General features: G+C 43.7%; 1 protein-coding gene across 1 annotated transcript in view; it reads left to right on the plus strand.

The window, feature by feature from the left end:
* MCUR1 (mitochondrial calcium uniporter regulator 1) overlaps window positions 1-23,114 on the plus strand; it is a 59,534-nt gene that overhangs the window by 22,755 nt on the left and 13,665 nt on the right. Inside the window, exons 5-7 of the mRNA XM_073589953.1 lie at window positions 1,416-1,457; window positions 6,595-6,666; window positions 10,061-10,114. Of these exons, the coding sequence (XP_073446054.1) occupies window positions 1,416-1,457; window positions 6,595-6,666; window positions 10,061-10,114 (168 nt within the window). The remainder of the gene's footprint in view (window positions 1-1,415; window positions 1,458-6,594; window positions 6,667-10,060; window positions 10,115-23,114) is intronic.

A 23,114-nucleotide genomic window follows, 5' to 3' on the forward strand; every position in this document is an offset into this window, starting at 1 on the left:
TTTTATTTTTTTTTTTAATATTTTTAAACACATTTTTTTTTACTTTGGGCATGCTTCAATAGTCTCCATAGGAGACTAGATGCTGCCATAGCCGGATCGGCTCTGCTACATAGAGGCGATGGTCAGATCGCCTCTACAGTATGTAGTAGAATTGCTGACTTTCTATGAGAGCCGACCACTTGGTGGCGCTCACAGCAATCCGGCATTGACAACCATAGAGGTCTCCAGGAGACCTTGCGTTGTCATGCTGACACACCGGTGACCTGCGATCACGCGATGAGGGTCACCAGTGTGCGTATTTCCGGCGCGATTTCTGGAAGCATTTAAATGCCTCTGTCAGTGTTTGACAGTGGCATTTAACTGGTTAATAGCCGCAAGTGGATTGCAATTCCACCCGCAGTTATTGCGGGCACATGCCAGCTGTTCAAAACAGCTGACACATCCCAGGAGAGATATGGGCTCACTGCCGGAGCCCACATCAAAGGGAGGGAGTCCGACAACGGCGTAAATATATGCCCGATGTCGGAAAGGGGTTAATTCATGACTGACTATGTGGTGAGTAAACCTTCCATAAAGCAAATCTTTCACTGGATTTTAACTGAATAGCTCCGGAGTAGTTACACTGATTCTGGACTAGTTTTTCTTCTGTGCCATTTGTTCCAAAGTTATGTCCCCCGGTAATAAGGACACTATCAGTATTTTACCTCAGTATTTATAAGCCAAAATCGGGAGAGGAACAATCAGAGGAAAAGTATAATAGAAACACGTCACCACTTCTGAATTTATCACCCACTCCTGGTTTTGGTTAACAGGTGATGACCAAATACTGAACGTGGCCTAATGGTGAAAATTGTCCCTTCAGCCAGCTGGGCATATATATTCCAGAACTTCTCTGTGGGTGCAGCCATGTTTAGCTTGGATCTTATCAGAGGTGAAAAAGCAAACACCCACAGAGATGTTCTGTGGTATATGGCTAGTTGGTTGAATGGAAAATTTGCCCCATTGTTACCAAGGGACAGAACTTTAGAACAGAATGCGCAAAAGACAAAACAAACTGTTCCAGAATCAGTGGAGCAGTGGCAATTGGAGGAGGTATTCAGTTTATATTAAAACAAATCCAGTAAAAGGTCCTCTCCAGTGCCTTCTACAGTAGTTCCCCATGTGGTGTTGAACAGCCATTTTGATTGCCACGTACTTGTTGGATTCATTCAAATACAGCCGATATCAGGCACTTGTCCTATTATAATAGGACAGGATCTCTATGTATGCTGGCCATGCAGCTGACAGATGCCATGTTATCAGTGCCTTGCACCTCCTGGGGCAGATGAGAAGCACTGGATAACACCTTTTATTTGTTAGTTCTTTTATGTCTAATTATTTAGAACAGTTCTTCATTTTCGCTTTTGTTTTTTTAGAGACTAAAGAGTGAGCTAGAGCAACTGAAGAAACAGTCAATTGTGAGTGTCGAATCCCATCTGCTCAACTTTTCAAATTTAGTTCTTATCCATATAGTACACAAGCTCTTACATTTACAATGTTATTTTATTACAAAATCTAGGGAATAACACAGTTCTCACCAGTCACTGTTTTTGTATTTCCAGAACAATTTATGAAATAAAAGCTAAACGAGTACAGTGCTTTGAAAAAGTATTTGCCACTTTTTTTTCACATTACACCCACAAACTTAAATGTATTTAATTGGAATTTTATGTGATATACCAACACAAAGTAGTAAGTATTTGTAAAATGTAAAGGAAATGATACATGACTTCTAATTATTTTAAAAATATAAGTCTGAAAATAGTGAAATTTTAATGTAATTTGTATTAAGTCAATACTTTGTAGGACCACCGTTCGCTGCAATTACTGTTGTAAGTATTTTGGAGTATGTTTGTTTCTTACAGCTTTACATGCCCTGTATTTAGCTCGAACAATCTTCCCATTAAAGGGACTCGGCACAGGATGACTGTTCAATCTAAGTCCAGCCACTCGGTGCTTCACAGCAGCGACAATCATTTAATTATACATACCTACTTACCTGCTTTTTTCCCCTCAATTTCCACCACCCCCGCTCTGATTAACAGCTCTGGCTTCATAGAGCCAGAGAAGGGTGGAGATAGATGGAAACCAAACAGGTGGGAAGGCGTATTTATCAGATTGTCCCCATCGTGAAGCGCTGAGCGCCTGTGCTTGGCTTAAAGAGTTATTCTGTGCTGACAGTCCCTTTAACTCTGACCAGCTTCCCTGTCCCTCATGAAGAAAAGTATCCCCACAGCATGATGAGGCCACCACCATGTTTGACGGTGGGGATGGTGTTTTCAGTCTGATGTGCAATGTTATTTTTCTGCCACCTAAAGTGTTTTGTGTTTAGCACAAAAACGTCTACTGACCAGATCAAACCTGAGCACCTTCTTCTACATGCTAGCTATGTCTCCTGCATTCCTTTTTGCAAACTGAAAACGGGACTTATGGCTTGCTTTCTGAAATGTAAAACAAAACACCGTGAGCACAACTAGAGGGTGGTGCTGAAGTTAGGTTCCCAAACCATATAGTTAATAGTACCAAAAACCGCTACTAATGTTAAAGCTCATCCATTAAACCAATGTGAAAATACCAAAAAGAAAAAAATGGAACAAAGAGCAAATGAATAAAATATCTAATTTTATTAATATCCAAAAATTGATAAAATGCAAATGTATAATGAATCAATCACATAATAAAAAATATAAGGGAATCGGCAACACCCAGTTACCACATACAGATAGGAGGTAGAAGTGGCAATATGTAAACTATTGCATATAATGATTATAAGCTTGTGTATTGCACAAGAGGATATAAAAGGATGCAAAGAGTTTTTTTTTCATATATATATATATATATATATATATATATATATATATATATATATATATATATATATATATATATATATATATATATATAAAAAAAATTTTAGGCATAATTTGTTCTCAATATTCATATAAAGTGCAATAGTGCATAAAAAAGTGATCCATAATAGGACCTACAAATGAACCGTGGCCACAAATAGAAAAAAGTACAAAAAATATGTGTATATGTCTACCGCTATATCCTTTGTATGAGAAGGCACAATTCCTTCTCAGCATTCATGTAAAATGTAACAAGTTCATAGCCTGATGTCAAATATGACTGCTGCCATAAATATCTTCACTATGAAAGAAAGTGGAGATTGTCCTTGAGCCAGTTATCAAGAGACCAGGCAAAACCAAAGTATATGCAAAAAATAATAATAAACCTGTTGCCAAAACCAACCTACTGTAATGTGGGCTGCGGGACCCCAACGCGCGTTTCGCTACTTGCTTCATCAATTGACCGAAACGTTTTAGTTTCATACTGCAATAAATCTCCCTTGATTACACTTAAGTTGAGTGCTAAGTTTATACCTATTATCTATATGCTTTCTGAAATGGCTTTCTTCTAAGGCCGGGATCACACATGCGAGAAACGCGGCCGAGTCTCGCGTGTTAATACCCGGCACAGCCGCCGGCACTTGGATCGGAGCATGTGGCCACATAGCAATACATGGAGCCGAACGCTCCGCTCCTGAGTGCCAGCGGCAGTGCCGGGTATTAACATCCGAGACTCGGCCGTGTTCCTCGCATGTGTGATCCCGGCCTAATTCTCCTTTCTGAGCTGTGGATTTCTGCAGCTCCTCCAAAGTGACCGTGGGCCTCTTAGTTGCCACTCTAATTAGTGCTCTCCTTCCTTGGAACGTCAGATAAGGTGGGCAGCCCATGTCTTGGTAGGTTTCTAGTTGTGCCATACTACGTCAATTTTTTGATGATGACTTTATCAGTTCTCAGTGTTCAAAGCTTGAGCTATTTTTTATAACCTAACCTTGCTTTACTCTTCACACCTTTTTAACCCTGACATGTCTCATGTTTTCTTTGGTTTTCATGATGCTGTTTGATCCCTAATGTTCTCAAACAAACCTCTGAAGCCTTCACAGAACAGCTGTAGTTATACTGAGAATATATTACAACCAGGTGGACTCAGTTTACTAATTGTGACTTCTGGGGGTAATTGGTTATTCAGAATTTTACTTAGGGGTATCAGACTATAGAGGGCTGAATACAAACACACGTCACAATTTTCAGATTATATTTTTAAAATAATTAGAAAACCATGCATCATTTCCATTACACTTCACAAATATTTGCTACTATGTTTTGGTTTATCACATAAAATCCCAGTAAAATACATTTTAACCCCTAAGGGTATGTGCACACGCTGCGGATTTGGCAGCGCGGATTTTGTAAAATCCGCAGGTAAATCTGCAGGTCAAAAGACCTGCAGATTAGCCTGCGGTTTTGCCCTGCAGTTTTTCCTCTCCACAATGGAGGAGATGGCAAACCGCAGCGGAATCCGCAGAAAGAATTGTCATGTCAATTCTTTCTGCGGTTTCAAAACCGCAGGAAAACAGTGAGGAAAAATCTGCACCGTCTGCACTGCGGTTTTTTATTCCCATAGGGAATAATAGTACTGTACACCGCAGCAAAAACTGCAGCGGACCCGCAGCGGCCAAATCCGCAGCAGAAGCCGCAGCGTGTGCACACACCCTTAGTGACAGAGCCAATTTGGTACTTAATGACCAAGGCAATTTTTACAATTCTGACCACTGTCAGTTTATGAGGTTACACCTCTGGAACACTTCAACGTATCCCACTGATTCTGTAATTGTTTTTCGTGACATATTGTACTTCATGTTAGTGGTAAAATTTCTTCGATGTAACTTGCCTTTATTTATGAAAAAATTTTTTTTTTTTTTTACAATTTTCAAACTTTTAATTTTTGTACATTTAAATCAGAGAGTTGTGTCACACAGCATAGTTAATAAATAACATTTCCCAGATGTCTAGTATACATCAGCACAATTTTGGAAACATAATTTTTTTTGTTAGGAAGTTGTAAGGGTTAAAATTTGACCAGCGATTTCTTATTTTTCCAACAAAATTTGCAAAACCATTTTTTTTTTTAGGGACCGCTTCACATTTGAAGTGAGTTTGGGGAGTCAATATAACAGAAAATACCCAACAGTGACACCATTCTAAAAACTGCACCCCTCAAGGTGTGCAAAACCACATTCAAGAAGTTTCTTAACCCTTCAGGTGCTTCACGAGAACTAAAGCAATATGGAAGGAAAAAATGAACATTTTACTTTTTTCACAAAAAATTACATTGGAACCAAATTTTTTTTTTTTATTTTCATAAGGGTATCAGGAGAAAATAGACCACAAAATTTGTTGTGCAATTTCTCCTGAGTACGCCAATACCCCATATGTGGGGAAAAGCCACTGTTTGGGTGCATGGCTTTTTGAATGCAAAATTGGCTAGAATCAATGATGGTGCCATGTTGCGTTTGGAGATCCCCTGATGTACCTAAACAGTGGAACGCCCCAATTCTAACTCCAACCCTAACCCCAAAACATCCCTAACCACAACCCCAACACACCCCTAACCCTAGTCACAACCATAACCCTAACCCCAACACACCCGTAACCCTAATCCCAACCATAACCGTAATCCCAACCATAACCACAAACCTAACTTTACCCTCTGGTAGCCGAGACCCCAGAGAAATTCCGACTCTGGGGGGCGCTATACCCTTATTCCTCAGTGCCGTTAAAAAGCGGCGCTGTGCCATAAGTACCATTAGCTGATGCCACTAAAAGTCGTATCGGTGGTCGTTAAGGGGTTCAGTGTATGGGTGAAAAAAAATTGGAAATGTTCACGGGGTATGAATACTTTTTCACGGCACTTTATACAGTTTTGAGAAAGGAGGCAGAGTAGTTCCTATATATGAACTATATTACTTTTTATTATACTGTGTATTCAAATACAGCTCCCCCCCTCTGATGAGCATACTATTAGAAATATTATTTATTTCCATCTTTTCATCATTTGTACCTCATTAACATGTCTATCGATCCTATGAGTTTCCTAAATCCACAACTTTTTTTTCTTCTTGGTGCTGTAATTTTAATGTTGAGAAGTATATACTGTATATCTTGGAGCACTTCATGTGCTCAGTTATATATAACCATATTCTTTTTTTTCCATAAAGAGAACTACTTTGAAACCTCTGCAAACTATACATTTATAATCCTTTTGGGGTCCATGTCACTGAACACCCCCTCCGTGGTAAACTGTGAAGCAAATGAGCTTGTTTTCTATTGTGTACTTTGGCTTTTTCCATACAGGAGATTAGTTTGCTTAGGCTATGTCATGCATTGTAAAAGCAAGTGAAAAATTGCAAGGTCAAAGATGAATGCCCCATATGTGTGCTAAACAGAATGTCCATCAGCATCTTCAGCTTAAACCTGCTTTTGTGAGACTTACCATAAAAGGCTTAAATTGCTTACATCAACTCCATAGTGACAGAGTAATGAAATTGTTGGTGTCCTATTGATTTTATACTGCAAACCCAATAAGTATTATTGGTCCCGACAAGCAGCCTTTCTTCACAAAACCACAGTCCCACATATAAATCCTGGTCATGATGATATGAGCTGTAGCAATACTGCTTCTTTACACAGACCCTTTTTTTTTTTTAAGGATGAAATTACCAAAGTCCGTGCAAATAACAAACTAGATTTTAATTTGGAGAAAAGCAGAGTAAAAGAAATGGTAAGCATTGCCTGTGTGGTGTGTAAATTCCTTGTATTGAGAATAAGCTTTTTTCCTGCAATCCAAGATTGAACTGCATGGAAATTCAATTGCGTAGGATTACCGTATTTCAGTAAAATGTTAACTTTTTTTTAAGCACAAACCCTTAAAAGCTAATGAAACTGTGCCCTTCTTTATTATTGGGAAGCACTAGGTTGTAACAAAAGCAATTTTTCATGAAAACATTTTATTAGACGGTGGCTTGCAGGTTTCACAAATATGAACGCTACTCTACGTGGAAAAAGACACGGGATGCAGGCCGACTGTTGGGACTGAGTTGGGGAACCCGTGACCTAGCGGAGGGTGGCCTTACACCTTGAGTGGACTGCTGGAGGGATAACCGCATACTCTTTTTGTGGTTTCACTTGTGTTCTGCTGTGAATTTCTGATTTGACCAGGAGCCCTATTGGCATCCTCATTATAGTGTGATCTCATACAGTACACAAATAACTATCCAAACAGTAAAAACCTCATATCATGAAAAATTAGACCAATGATCCCTCAAGAATCAATACATACCACCAAAGGAGAAAAAATGGAGCAAAAAGATCCAAAAATACAAATTTTATTTCAATAAATACAAAACCATCATATTAACATTATATAATACACATAAGAGATACAGAGCACATATAAAGAGGTAAATACCTCACCTGGATAGACAAACAACCATTGTTGTGGATAAGATAAATTGTATAGGGTCACAACATATAGGTCAAACATAGCATGGACTCTACAATGCAGGTCCTAATTATGCACCATGTGAGGGGATATAGTAACATAAGTCCTTAATAAGCAAAAAACCCTTGCTCACTTAATATCCATCCCCCTAGTGCGCTAAATGGGAAGGAGTATAGCTCCCATGTGGTATAAATAGACATCACAGAATTAACAACATATATGGTGTACATATACCTGTCATCATGCTGCCACCTAGTTGTAGACCCGTAACGCACCCCGACGCGCGTTTCACCGCCTCTGCAGTTTCATCAGGAGGTGAAACTGATGAGACTGCAGAGGCGGTGAAACGCGTGTCGGGGTGCATTACGGGTCTACAACTAGGCGGCCACATGATGACAGGTATAAGTACACCATATATGTTGTTAATTCTGTGATGTCTATTTATACCACATGGGAGTTATACTCCTTCCCATTTAGCGCACTAGGGGGATGGATATTAAGTGAGCAAGGGTTTTTTGCTTATTAAGGACTTATGTTACTATATCCCCTCACATGGTGCATAATTAGGACCTGCATTGTAGAGTCCATGCTATGTTTGACCTATATGTTGTGACCCTATACAATTTATCTTATCCACAACAATGCTTGTTTGTCTATCCAGGTGAGGTATTTACCTCTTTATATGTGCTCTGTATGTCTTATGTGCATTATATAATGTTAATATGATGGTTTTGTATTTATTGAAATAAAATTTGTATTTTTGGATCTTTTAGTACACAAATAACTATTGAGTAACTGAAAGTGTCAAAATAATGCTTCAATACAGCTGCACAAATATTAGTCCTCTACGGCACTGTTATCACAAAATTCTGCAAGAGTATACTATACAGTGCATAATATAACCTTGGATAAAAACAAAATGAGCAAATATCCTGCAGTAAGTAAATGGCAATAGTACATGTAAATGACATGGGGTACTTGGTTGACACTGTTTTGATCAAAAAAGCATAAAAGCCATCCCACCGTGACAAGGTGTACCCAAACATGATGACCTATCTCTAATCTGAAACCTCTCTATGTGCCAGCAGGCATCAATTCGCGGAGGCAGAGCAGGATCCAGGCCTGACTGTTTAGACACCTGGAAAGCTATGTAAACTCAGCCCAAAATATACAGTGCATAAGTAGCAGTGCCACATACTGTTACCAATATAATTATTATGGTGGGTGCAAGCATTGGCTGGCCGGTAGTCTCTGACTACTTTACCAGGAGCAGCTGATAAACCTGGAATAAACCATAAATATCACACGTCTACGGCTCTATTCACATGCGTCGTTTTTGTGGCATTTTTTTATGCAAATAACAAACTGCATTTTACAGTATCAGCAAAAGCTGTGATATTTCAGAAATCACATGCACACGCTTTTGTTTTTTCCTGACTGATTGAGAATAGTGTTTTTGAAATATGCAGCATGTAATTTCTTTGTGGTTTTTTTCAGACTTTTTTTCACCCATAAAAAGCAACAAGAAAGTGCAAAAAATGCACTAAGCAGGTTTTGCTGCGTTTTTGGTGGGGGAAAAAAACCCTGACTTTACTAAACATGTACTGTATACAAATCACATTTAATTCTCACTAAAAAAACCACTGCAAAAACCCAGCAAAACTGTCACGATCCATGTTGGATTGTGACAGATTTAGCACAGATAACCTTTTTATTTTTCCCTTAAGCCTTTTGCTTAAGGTTAGTTTTGCCCTTGGTGGCCGCTGGAGTTATTACACTGTAGTTGCTTTAGTTCTGGTTTTGCCCCCGGTGGCCGCTGGAGTTATTACATGTAAATTACCAAGCACGTGTGATTACCCTGGCTCCTACCTATAAAAGGAGTATCGGGTGTTCTCAATCACTGTTGGTGATATTGTTCATGCCCAACCAACCTTGGTGGAGAGAGGAGCTATTGAGAGGAGTTCCTTGCAGCTCAGCCAGAGCTTTGGATTAGCAGCTATTCAGGTGGAAGCTGTATCCGGGTGCCGTACTCTGTTGCATGGAGCAATTGCAGCAGAGCAAAGCCAAGTTGTGTGTTTTCCCTGTTTTGTTGTATTTTCCTTGTGTGTATTAGTACAGCGGTGGGACTAGTGTCTGCACCATCCAGTTCACTAGTAAGGGTTAGGTGCAGGGCGAGTTAGGGATTGAGGTATCCTGCTCGGCGACAGGTGAAGAGCCTGTATAGGGAACGTTAGGAGTGTTCAGGGACACTGCTTCAGGGGAGTGCAGGAGGTCTCCACGTCCCCGTTCCCTATTGCAGGGCCCACCGCTGTAACCCGGTGTTCCCCTTGTTTGTCCTGGTTTTAGTGCCGTCCTGCGGGTCGTGGCACAGAGGACTGGTCACTCCATGACAAAAACCTGTGTATTGAACTCCGCGTTTTGGCTTGTAGACAAAAAAAAATGCTGCGTGTGAACATAGCCTGTCTGGCCCTGATTGCAGCTATCACAACATAGTTGCCATTACTAAAGTGGCTGAATCAACAACACTTGGCGAGAGTCTTTCATGTGGCAACAAAATGTCAAACTATAATTAATCTATCTACAGAGAAGACAGCTAAGGCGCTATTTTTATGACTAACTGTCCTATGTTATTTTTTAAGGCACCTATTCATACATGTTCCAATTTTTCACGTAGTATGCCGACAATGAACGGAAACTTGTGGAACATCGTACAGAAATAGTAGAAATGGTAAGTGCTGTATTTATTCATAATAAGTAATAGCACAAACTGCTTATATACACTCATCAGAAAATGAAGGCACCACATTAAGTATCAATTATAACCTAAAGTCAACTAAACTTCCGGGATCTCAATCTGGCCAGTTAGGAAACATGAGCTACTGTGAATCAGTCACCTGCCCTGGTGCAATGGAAAGTGCACTGAAGAGGATACCGTAAGACAAACTCCAAAAAAAGGAATGGTTTTACAAATGGTGACCACAGATGGTCATCCTCTTCCTTATTGACTGATTCCTCTTACGCTTAGCCAGTTTCCTTGTCACTACTGGTAGGATATAGTGCTCTGCAGCACATTCAGATTGCACAGGCAGTCCAGCTCCTCCAGGTTGGCACATCCATACGTGCCATCAAAAGGCTGTGTCATCCAGCACAATCTCAAGAGCATGGAGTAAATACCAGAACATTGGCCGTTATACAAGGAGAGCTGGACTGGACATTAGAAGAGCATCAGCCCATCAGGATGTATCTTCTTCTTTGAAAGTGCTTCTCCTGTTCCTCCTTGTACAAGCCCTTACTGGTGTGCATGTTTCTGACGAAAATGTCATAAAAAGAGTCCATGAAGGCCCATCATCCTGTACTGTGACCTGCGCTATCAGTCCCGCAACAAACAGTTAGATTGGCATTTGCCAGATAACCCCAGAATTGACAGGTCCATCATTGACATCTTGTTCTGTTTATAGATAAAACCAGTTTCACATTAAACACTAGTGACAAGCGTGAAAGAGTCTGGAGACCTAATCTGCCGTGATTTTTTTTGGCGGTGGGGTCAGTAATGATTTGTGGAGACTTATCTTTGAAGGGTATTAAAATCTTCCTGTGACTGGTGGTAGATACTGGGATGTGCAGGTAGTGCATGGTCTCATATGGCCAGAGTGTGTAAGAAGTTCCCAGATGACAAAGGCATTGACGTTATGGACTGTCCTTCACATTCCCTAGACCTGCCTGAATCCAATTTAGAACCTCTGAGACACAGACTGTCTAGGAGCTCACAGATGACCTGATCCAGGTCTGAAATGGGATCCACCAGAACACCATCCTCTGTCTCATCAGGATCATGCCCAAATATTGTCAGGAGCACATTCAGGCATGTAGAGGGTGTACACACTACTGAATTACATTATGAATTGCGGTAATAAATTTGGATCTACTTTGTGATATATTTAAATGTTTTACTTTGATTTTCGTCATTGGAAGCCAGCCCTCTTTTGGCTGATGACATTGTTTCCAATCCACCGTTGATTAGTCATTTTGTTCTTAGTGAATCTTACAAAATGATATCCGTAGCGATCTGATGTGGGAACTAAGTGTTCCTTAAAGGGAACCTGTCAGCAGGATTGTGCACAGTAAGGCCTCTTTCACACATCCGGTTTTTGTCATCCGGCACGATGCGGCGAAATTTTTAATAACCGGATCCAGCACCGGATCCGGTTTTGTCCCATAAGCTTTCATGGGCGCCGTATCGTGCCGGATGGTTATGCGTCGTGTCCGGTTGTTGCCGGACACGGCATAAATTAGCCTTCCGGCATCTGCAAAAAATGTTCCCTGCAACGTTTTTTGTCAGCGCCGGACCGGCTTTTTCCACAGCGCATGCCCGGACTCTGTGAATGTTAACCCCACAAGTGCCCGGCGAGAGAGAGAGAGAGATCTCTCTCTGTCACCCGGACACTTGTGAGAGATCTCTCTCGCCGGGCACTTGTGGGGTTAACACTCACAGTGTCTGGGTGAGAGAGAGAGATCTCTCTGTGGGGTTAACCCCACAAGTGCCCAGCAAGAGAGATTCTCTTGCCTGGACACTAATGTTAACCCCCCATGTCTCTCTCTCTCCACCCCCCTCCCCTCTCCTCCCCTCCCCTCCCCTCTCCTATCCTCTCCTCCCCTCACCTCCCTTTCAGCAGCTGTCTCATTGGCTGCCTCTGTCCTGCGGCTACTTTAATAATGTCCGAGCCGTATCGTCTCGCCGCACACACATCCGGTGTCACGGCTGCAGGCCGGATCCGGCGGCCCGGCTTTTCGCCGCACGCCGCCGGACCCCACACACCGGATGTGTGAAAGTAGCCTAACCTATAGACAGTGTCAGGTTGGAGTCGTTATACTGATTAAAATTATACCTTGGTTGGTGAAATCCGTCTTGTGGTTGTTGTTTAACCCCTTTCCGAGATTGGGCATAATAGTACGCCGATGTCGGACTCCCTCCCTTTAATGTGGGCTCCGACGGTGACCCCACATCTTTTCCGGGACATGTCAGCTGTTTTGAACAGCTGACATGTGACCGCAATAGCTGCGAGTGGAATCGCAATCCACCCGCGGCTGTTAACTAGTTAAATGCCCGCTGTCAACCTCTGACAGTGGCATTTAACAAGTATTTCCAGCAATCGCGCCGTAAATACGCACACCGGTGATCCACTTCACGTGATCGCGGGTCACCAGTATATTGGCATGACAACCGGAGGTTTCCTGGAGACCTCCATGGCTGACAGTGCTGGCTTGCTGTGAGTGCCACCCAGTGGTCGGCGCTCACAGCAAGTGAGTAAATCTGATCATCGCCTCTATGTAGCAGAGCCGATCGGGTTGTGGCAGCTTGGAGTCTCCCATGGAGACTATTGAAGTATGACAAAAGTTAAAGAAAAAATGTTTTTAAAAATATGAAAAAAAATAAGTTCAAATCACCCCCCCTTTTGCCCCATTCAAAATATAACAATAAAAGTAAAATCAAACATACACATACTTGGTATTCCCGCATTCAGAATCGCCCGATCAATATAAAAAAACAGGATTAACCTGAAACTGCGTTGCAAGAAAAAAGTCAAAACGCCAGCGTTACTTTTTTTTGATCGCCGCGACATTGCATTAAAATACAATAACGGGCAATCAAAAGATTGTATCTGCACCAAAATGGTATCACGAAAAATGGAGACTCTACTGGTCTCGGAAAATTTTATTTATTTATTTTTTTAAAGGGAATGTCACCCCATTTTTACCCCATAAGCTGGGGCCACCGCCATCAGGGGCTTATCTACAGCATTCTGTAATGCTGTAGATAAGCCCCCAATGAAATCTGAAAGAGAAGAAAAACACGTTAGAGTATACTCACCGGGTGAGGTGGATGTCGCGGTCCGGTCCGGTGCCTCCCATCTTCATACGATGATGTCCTCCTCCTTGCTTCTCCCTCGGCTCCTGCGCACGTGTACTTTATCTGCCCTGTTGAGGGTAGAGTAAAGTACTGCAGTGCGCAGGCGCTAGGTCAGGTCAGAGAGGTACGGTGCCTGCGCACTGCAGTACTCTGCTCTGTCCTCAACAGGGCAGATGAAGTACGCGTGCGCAGGAGCCAAGGGAGAAGTAAGGAGGACGGCATCGTATGAAGATGGGAGGCACCGGACGGGACGGCGACACTCATCGGACCGGACCGAACGTCAGGGTGAGTATAATCTAACTATTTTTGCTTATCTTTCAGGTTTCATCGGGGGCTTATCTACAGCATTACAGAATGCTATAGATAAGCTCCTGATGGCGGTGTCCGCAGCCGATGGGGCTAAAATGGGGTGACATATCCCCTTTAACAAAGTTAGGAATTTTTTTCACCACTTAGATAAAAAAAAGAACCTAGACATGTTTGTCTGAGCTCATAATGACGTGGAGAATCATAATGGCAGGTAAGTTTTACTATTTAGTGAACTTAGTAAAAATGCCAAACAAAAAACAAGTGTGGAATTGCACTTTTATTGCAATTTCACTGCACTTGGAATTTTTTTCCCATTTTCTACTACAAGACATGGTAAAACCAATGGTACAAAAGTACAACTTGTCCTGGAAAAAACAAGCCCTCACATGGCCATATTGACGGAAAAATAAAGTTATGGCTCTGTGAAGAAAGGGAACGAAAACGCAAAACTGAAAAAAGCTCCGGGGGTTAATGTTTGTTTTCAGTTTGAGTTAATGATATGCTTGTGCTTCGGGGCGACCTGTGGGCGTCTTCATGTGGTGCTCTGATTAGCTGTTTATCAGTATGGCTTCTAACAGGTCAATGATCCTTCACTGACCTGCCCCCTATTTTACATTATGAATATTATACACTGCTCAAAAAAATAAAGGGAACACTAAAATACCACATTCTAGATATCGCTAAATGAAATATTCCAGTTGCAAATTTTTATTCATTGCATAGTGGAATGTGTTCAGAACAATAAAACATAACAATTATCAATGTAAATCAAAATGACTATCCCATGGAGGTCTGGATTTGGAATGATACTCAAAATCAAAGTGGAAAATCAAATTACAGACTGATCCAACTTCATTGGAAATGCCTCATGACAAGGAAAAAGATGCTCAGTATAGTCTGAACCAACTTCATTGGAAATGCCTCATGACAAGGAAAAGATGCTCAGTATTGTGTGTGGCCTCCACGTGCCTGTATGACCTCCCTACTGTACAACGCCTGGGCATGGTCCTGATGAGGCGGCGGATGGTCTCCTGATGGATCTCCTCCCAGACCTGGACTAAAGCATCCGCCAACTCCTGGACAGTCTGTGGTGCAACATGATGTTCATGGATGGTGCGAGACATGATGTCCCAGATATGCTCAATCGGATTGAGGTCTGGGGAATGGGCGGGCCAGTCCATTGCTTCAATGCCTTCATCTTGCAGGAACTGCTGACACACTCCAGCCACATGAGGTCTGGCATTGTCCTCCATTAGGAGGAACCCAGGGCCAACCGCACCAGCATATGGTCTAACAAGAGGTCTGGTGATCTCATGTCGGTACCTAATGGCAGTCATGCTACCTCTGGCGAGTAAATGGAGGGCTGTGCGGCCCTCCTAAGAAATGCCACCCCACACCTTTACTGACCCACTGCCAATCCGGTCATGCTGAAGGATGTTGCAGGCAGCAGATCACTCTCCACGGCGTCTCCAGACTCTGTCAAGTCTGTCACATGTGCTCAGTGTGAACCTGTTTCCATCTGTGAAGAGCACAGGGCGCCAGTGGCGAATATCCCAATTCTGGTGTTCTGTGGCAAATGCTAAGTGTCCTGCACGGTGTTGGGTTGTGAGCACAACCCCCATCTGTGGACTTCGGGCCCTCAGACCATCCTCATGGAGTCGGTTTCTAACTGTTTGTGCAGACACACGCACATTTGTGGCATTCTGGAGGTCATTTTGCAAGGCTTTGGCAGTGCTCCTCCTGTTCCTCCTTGCACAAAGGCGGAGGTAGTGGTTCTGCTGCTGGGTTATTGCCCTCCTACGGCCCCCTCCAGGTCTCCTATTGTACTGGCCTGTCTCCTGGTAGTGCCTCCAGCCTCTGGACACTACGCTAACAGACACAGCAAACCTTCTTGCCACAGCTCGCATTGATGTGCCATCCTGGATGAGCTGCACTACCTGAGCCACTTGTGTGGGTTGTAGAGTCCGTCTCTTGCTACCACGAGTGTGAAAGAACAACCAACATTCAAAAGTGACCAAAATATCAACCAGAAAGCATTGGTACTGAGATGTGTCCTGTGGTCCCCACCTGCAGAACCACTCCTTTATTGAGGGTGTCTTGATAATTGCTAATAATTTCCATCTGTTGTCTATTCCATTTGCACAGCAGCATGTGAAATTGATTGTCAAGCAGTGTTGCATCCTAAGTGGACAGTTTGATTTCACAAACGTTTGATTTACTTGGAGTTATATTCTGTTGTTTAAGTGTTCCCTTTATTTTTTTGAGCAGTGTATATATTGAAAATAAAAACATTATCGCATGTGTAATGTGCATTTAATTGTTTTATTTGTTGCAATAAATAAAATCATTTAAAAAAGAAAAAAAAAAAAAAAACATCTCAAATCGACGATGGCTGTTACTGCGCCAGAGACGCCATCTTGGAAGAGTCAATTTTTTTTTCTTTCTCTAGCAATATGGCGGCACCTGTGCAGTAGCATCTATCGGATCGCCAATTGCTGCTACTGTGCAGGTGCGGCTGACACCATTTTGAAACACTTTATTTTTATTTTTTAATGAATTTATTTATACCATCAAATAAAAGAATTAAATGCACATTCCACATGCGATAATGCTGCATCGTCGGAGCCTGACTGCTGCAGGTAATTTATTTTTCCCAATATATATAATATTCATTATGTAAACTAGGGGGCAGGTCAGTGAGGGATCAGTAGAAGTTATAAACCTAGCACTCAACTTGGATGTGAACAAAAAGAAGATTTATTGTAGTACGCATACAAAACGTTTTGGTCAGTTGCGACTTTCTTCAGTTACTACAAAATAGATATACAAGTGAAAGCACCAAATATAATACAGAAAATAAAAAAATTAAATAGCAAACCAAAGTATTTACATCAGAGATTACATGGTCATATAAACGAAATATTGTCGTTTATATGACCACGTAATCTGATGTAAATACTTTGGTTTGGTATTTAATTTAATTTTTTTTTATCTTTATTTTTCTGTATTATATTTTGTGCTTTCATTTGTATATCTATTTTGTAGTAACTGAAGAAGGTCGCAATTGACCAAAACGTTTTGTTTGCGTACAACAATAAATCTTTTTGTTCACATCCAAGTTGAGTGCTAGGTTTATAACTTCTACTTTTACGGCTTGGGAACCTAACCTTTAGCACCATCCTCCAGTTGTGCTTGCGGTGTTTTTTTCCTAAGTGAGGGATCAGTGACTTGTCAGCAGTCTTCGGTATGAATACCTAATCAGTGAACCACATAAAGACTCCCGAACAGGCCGCCCCGGAGCACGAGCATATCATTAACCAAAAACTGAAAATAAAGATTACACAAGGACCACAAGACAGATTTCATCAACCACAGTCCTGCTGACAGGTTCCCTTTAATTTTTTGATCAGGGTATGTAATAAAAGATTACTGAAAATGTTATGTTAAATTAACCACAACATTTCTCATGCATTTGTCCATGAAATATTAAATATTTTTTATGGGCTTTATGATACAGCTAATTAAGTATATTATAGTCAAGAACTCCTTTGTATAAATTTTAGGGAAGTAAGAATGTATTATTTTGTTCAAAATAGTAGACTTTGCTATATTGTTTGACAGTGAATTTAATCCCTTGCCTTCGCAGTAACTTTTTGTTTTTATTTTTGCATCTTTCCTCCCCTTCCAAGAGCCATAACATTTTTTATTTTTCTGTTGACATAACCATATGTGAGTTTGGTTTTTGTGGCACGAGCTGTAATTTTGAATGACACCATCTTTTACCATACAATACACTGGAGAAAAAAGAAAAATATTATGAATAACACGAAATGAGGGAATGCAATTCTGCCATGTTTTTTGTTTTGTTTTTATGGTATTCATTGTATAACAAGTGACATGGAAACATGATGTTCCAGGTCAGTATGATTATGGTGAGGCCAAATGTGTTTTTTGTGATTCTTTATTTTAAATAGAGGAAGTAAATGTGGAAGATCAATATATTATTTTTTTCCGATATTTTTAAAAACTTTTTTTTTTTTTTTAATTAGCCTGTGGCGGTCAGAGCATAAATAAATTCAAATAGCATGGCTAAGTGAATTGATATAGTTTACATCAGTGACAAAGAGGTATACCATACAAAGACAAACTACATCATATCAAAAGATTTACAGCTATCAAGAGTTCCTCAATTAAGGCAAGTTTCCATATCTTTGGGAGCCCCTGTTGAATCTTAGAATGCCAAACTTCAGAAATAGACTTGCCCAGGGTCCACTGTAGATGTCCGAAGTAAGCTAAACCCCTTGTTTCAAATGAACATATACATCATTGTGGCTTATAACCTATATCAAACATTCAGTTCATATATTTTATAGGGATTTGTGTAGGTCCTTTTTGGAAAACATCCTAGTTGATCATGGTGCATTTAATTGATTAGTAAGAATTTTTTTTAATTTAACCATTAAAAATACACTTACTCTAGCAAATTTATAGATTTTTACGTCTCCTAAAAACTTGACTTCTATTGTATTTTTCTGGGGTTGTCTAGTCTTCTGGTACTTTTTGTAATATGGTCAACATGCGTAATCGGCGTTCTTCATGCTGGCCGGGTCATTAGACTAAAAATTAAACTGGCACTTTCAAGTGCTTTGCGCTACTCCTGCAGTGCCTTAGGATTTCACCATAGCGCAGTTGTCATGCTGGCAGCTGGTACATATGTAGTTTCCTTAAACCGTACCAACATGCTTTTATGAGAGCTTTGAAAAAAATCACAAACCCTTCATTCTGATTGCTATGGACTTTCCTACTGCTTCTAATTTTACTAGCTCATATTGGTAATGTCTGCTGATTGGTGACATTTTCTGGATAAATGAGTGGGCCGGCAAGGTTCATAATATCCTGATCTCTGCACTTTAACCCCTTAATGACCACCAATACGTCTTTTAACTGACGTGAGATATAAGAGAATAGCATCCCCATACAGATGACAATCCAGCAGCTGTCGGCTGTACACTATAGCTGACAACTTGCTGCATCAGCCACAATCAGTGCTTGCACCATCCAAATCTTTTTAACCCCTTAGATGCTGCTGTCAATAGTGACAACGTCATATAAATGGTTAAGTGTGGGGGCTTTCTCTTTATCCCCATCCGCACCCCAAGATCATGATTGTGTGGTCCTGATGTTTGCCATGGCAATTCAGGACCAAATAGCAGCCTTAGGGCCCCGTCACACATAGCGATCTCGCTAGCAAAACTTGTGACTCAGCCGCTATCTCACCAGCGAGATCGCTGTGTTTGACAGCGCCCGCCCCCCCCCCCCCACCTGCCGGTATCGCTGATCGCTCTTGGAGAGCCCTGGACATTTCTTTGATCTCAGGTCTCCCGCTGGCTAGCACACATTGCTGCGTGTGACAGGCGGGAGACCGGCGATCAGCTGGTAACTAAGGTACACATCGGGTATCTAAGGGACGTGCGTCACTTAGAAACCCGATGTGTACCTTAGTTACCAGCTCGCTGATGCAGGGAGCTGATAGCTAAGGTACACATCGGGTTTCTAAAGTGACGCACGTCCCTTTAAAAACCTGATGTGTACCTTAGTTACCAGCTCCCTGCATCAGCACGCTGGTAACCAAAGTACACAGCGACGCCGCGCGCTCGGCGTCGCTGGTGCTGATCGCTGGTGAAGCTGTCTGACAGCCAGGGGTGGATTAAGGGTAGCCAGGGACCGGGGCAGTTCAGACTCTGTGGGCCCCCCTCGTCACGTGACGGGGGTCACGAATCGTAGAGCCACACTCTACATAGAGAATAATGGGGCCTCCAGCACCGACCTCCACCCGCAGAGCCGCACTCCACATAGAGAATAATGGAGCCTCCAGCACCGACCTCCACCCGCAGAGCCGCACTCCACATAGAGAATAATGGAGCCTCCAGCACCGACCTCCACCCGCAGAGCCGCACTCCACATAGAGAATAATGGAGCCTCCAGCACCGACCTCCACCAGCAGAGCCGCACTCCACATAGAGAATAATGGAGCCTCCAGCACCGACCTCCACCCGCAGAGCCACACTCCACATAGAGAATAATGGAGCCTCCAGCACCGACCTCCACCCGCAGAGCCACACTCCACATAGAGAATAATGGGGCCTCCAGCACCGACCTCGAGCCACACTCCACATAGAGAATAATGGGGCCTCCAGCACCGACCTCCACCCGCAGAGCCGCACTCCACATAGAGAATAATGGAGCCTCCAGCACCGACCTCCACCCGCAGAGCCGCACTCCACATAGAGAATAATGGAGCCTCCAGCACCGACCTCCACCCGCAGAGCCGCACTCCACATAGAGAATAATGGAGCCTCCAGCACCGACCTCCACCAGCAGAGCCGCACTCCACATAGAGAATAATGGAGCCTCCAGCACCGACCTCCACCCGCAGAGCCACACTCCACATAGAGAATAATGGAGCCTCCAGCACCGACCTCCACCCGCAGAGCCACACTCCACATAGAGAATAATGGGGCCTCCAGCACCGACCTCGAGCCACACTCCACATAGAGAATAATGGGGCCTCCAGCACCGACCTACACCCGCAGAGCCGCACTCCACATAGAGAATAATGGAGCCTCCAGCACCGACCTCCACCCGCAGAGCCACACTCCACATAGAGAATAATGGAGCCTCCGGCACCGACCTCCACCCGCAGAGCCGCACTCCACATACATGGCTGCTCTCAGTGCTCTGTGCTGTGCGCACAGGACCTGTGATGAGGTCACAGGAGGGGAGGAGACAGGGGTCACATGATCGGGGGCCCTGACACCTTCCCTCCTGTGATCTCATCACAAGCCTTTGCACGCTACCAGCAGCATCAGCGTTCACGCTACTCGTAGATGCTGCTGGTAGCAGAGCACTGTAGATGCTGCTGGTAGCAGAGCACATAATGCTGCCCCCACGGTCACTCACTTTTAGGTGGGGAGAAGATGGAGTGCCATTGCAGCAGCCAGCAGGAATGTGGTGGGGGCCCCCTTAGAAGCTCTTGTGGTGGGGGCCCCGGGGCTGAAGCCCCGCCTGCCCTGCCTATAATCCGGCCCTGCGCGGTGGCGGATTATAATGGGGCAATTTACTGGCCTGGGCTGTGGGCCCCTTAACCCCACTGGGCCCGGGGCAACTGCCCAAATTGACCTCATTATAATCCGCCACTGCTGACAGCTCACCAGCGATCATGTAGCGACCCACCAGCGATCCTGACACGTTGATATCATTGTCAGGATCTCTGGTGAGTCGCTATGTGTGACGGGGCCTTTAGAGTCTGACGGCTGTTGTAACCTGTTCAGAAGTCAGCGACATTTAGGTGGTAAAAATACATTTCTCTATCGCCTTATTGGGGGACACAGAAACCATGGGTGTATGCTGCTGCCACTAGGAGGCTGACACTATGCAAATAAAAAAGTTAGCTCCTCCTCCGCAGTGTACACCCCACCGACAGGAAGTAGGATGCTCAGTTTAGCTTAGTGTCAGTAGGAGGTGGACACGGGTCTTTTACTAGACCCTTATCTACCTCAATGTGCGTCGTTTTCTTTCAGGTTCCCGGAGGGATACAGTGTGAACAGTCACTACTGTACTCCCACACAGAGACTATGAGTACGGCGTGTACTGCCACCCCGTATCCTCATATGTCTGGACGGCAGGACCCCAAAATCCCTAACACAGGCGCGTGTTTAGGTGATCCCACAAGAGAAAGAATACCTGGTCCTGCCTACGTCTCCCACCCACTCGCCCACCAGAGCCTGTCGGTCGAGGAGACACGGACGTCCCGCAACATGGATTCTGGACGTCCGATTTTCGTGATTGAGGAGGTACTTTCCCCCTTTTCTCCCCAGTCACTGAAGAGGTGAAGAAAACGGGATAAGAAGGAGAAAGAAGGAAAAAAAAAAACAAAAAAAACAAAAAAAAAAAACAACCCTTTATTCAAAGAGATAGTAGTTTGGGCGGCAGGCGCAGTTCATACCCTTCCGACTGGTTTCAGGGGCCTCAGCACTGCCTTGCAGATCCTTTGGGGAAGAGAGGGGGTTTAGGCACACAGAGGCTTCCTGTTCTTTGTGCCCCGTACAGCCTGTCTAAGCGGCGTCATGGCACTTTGTTTGCTCCACTTTTAGCACCCTGGCGCCACTGTGGGGACCCGTTTGGCACTATTGTATGTCCTCCGCGGTCTCCCGCTCCGGCGGCCGCCGGCTGTAATCTAGGTCCCGGCTTCATTTTGGGCCTAGTGGAAGCGCTGACTCCGCCCCCCCTTCCTCTCGGCTTCGGGCGGGCCTTTTCCCGCCCGTTTCTCCTCTCGCCTCTTCCTGTGTGGCGTCAGGCTCCGCCCGCTATCCTCAGACTGTGGACGGGAGCCGCCGCCATATTGCTCCTCCGGGCCCCGCGTTTAGCTGAGAGTGGGCTTCCCGGTCTCTGGCCGCCCTCACAGCGCGCACGTTCTGCCCTGCGTATTCTGGCAGACGCCATTTTCCGGCTGTGGTACAGTGTAGCCGCATCCAGCTATGGGACCTGCCTGTCTCTCTCTACAGCCATGAAGTCTCATACAGGACATCTGCTGTAAGTAGCTGCACTGCAGACTGATCCCCCTCCTCTGCTCTCCTGTCCCCTAACCTTCTGGCAGCGCTTAGTGGGATTGTTCTCATGTCTAACTCTAGGCCACTTCGTTCTCCTCCTATTCCTCCACTGTGGTCCTCTCCCACCGTCCAGGAGCCCCCAGTTGACCCGGTCGTACAGTCTCTGGAGCCGTACAGTCACTAACTTGAAGGTTTTTCTGGAGCCGTACGGTCTCTGAAGTAACTGTACTCTAGAGCTGTACAGTCACTGACGTAATAGTACTCAAATTACTGGCATAATTGTAATCTTCTGCCGCGCAGTTTCTAGTGCATCAGTATGTCGGAGATCTGATTTTGTCACACGGTTGTTGTGTTTTTCGGCCATTACGGATTGGTGCCCTGTTTTTCAGCAGAGCAAGTCTCAGCCATTGCTTCACATAAAGACGTTGGGGTCCTGTCATAGCAACTCCATATCTACGGCTCACAGGCACTCTCCCTTCAATTTTCTGCAGCCCCCTCCGGACGCTGGATTCATACTGCTATAAGCAGAACGGGGTGCTGCTTCTTTCTCTTCACGTCTCCAGTGTTTGGGCCGGACTTCTAGCTGAATAGAAGTCCGTGTTATCCGGCAATTGTCTGCTGTGGCTCAGTGGATAGAGAAGCTGACCACAACTCGCTGTTCCAGAAATTGGAACCGTGGCGCACAACAGAGAGTGGTGTTTAGTCTCTTTCTGATCCCAGGCCTACTGTTCTACAGTCATAAGAATTGACTGGTCAGAATCTACTTTACTACAGACTTCGTGGCACGCCTTACTACGCGTGAAGCCATTATTCTGCCTAATGTCGTCAGGTATCCAGACCTAGACCGCAACACAGAAGCCGTTATTCTGCCTAATGTCGTCAGGTACCCAGTCCTATACCGC

Source organism: Dendrobates tinctorius, unplaced genomic scaffold (assembly GCF_039654945.1).
Source record: "Dendrobates tinctorius isolate UK_male_01 unplaced genomic scaffold, ASM3965494v1 ptg000115l, whole genome shotgun sequence".
In the NCBI taxonomy this organism is placed as follows: domain Eukaryota; kingdom Metazoa; phylum Chordata; class Amphibia; order Anura; family Dendrobatidae; genus Dendrobates; species Dendrobates tinctorius.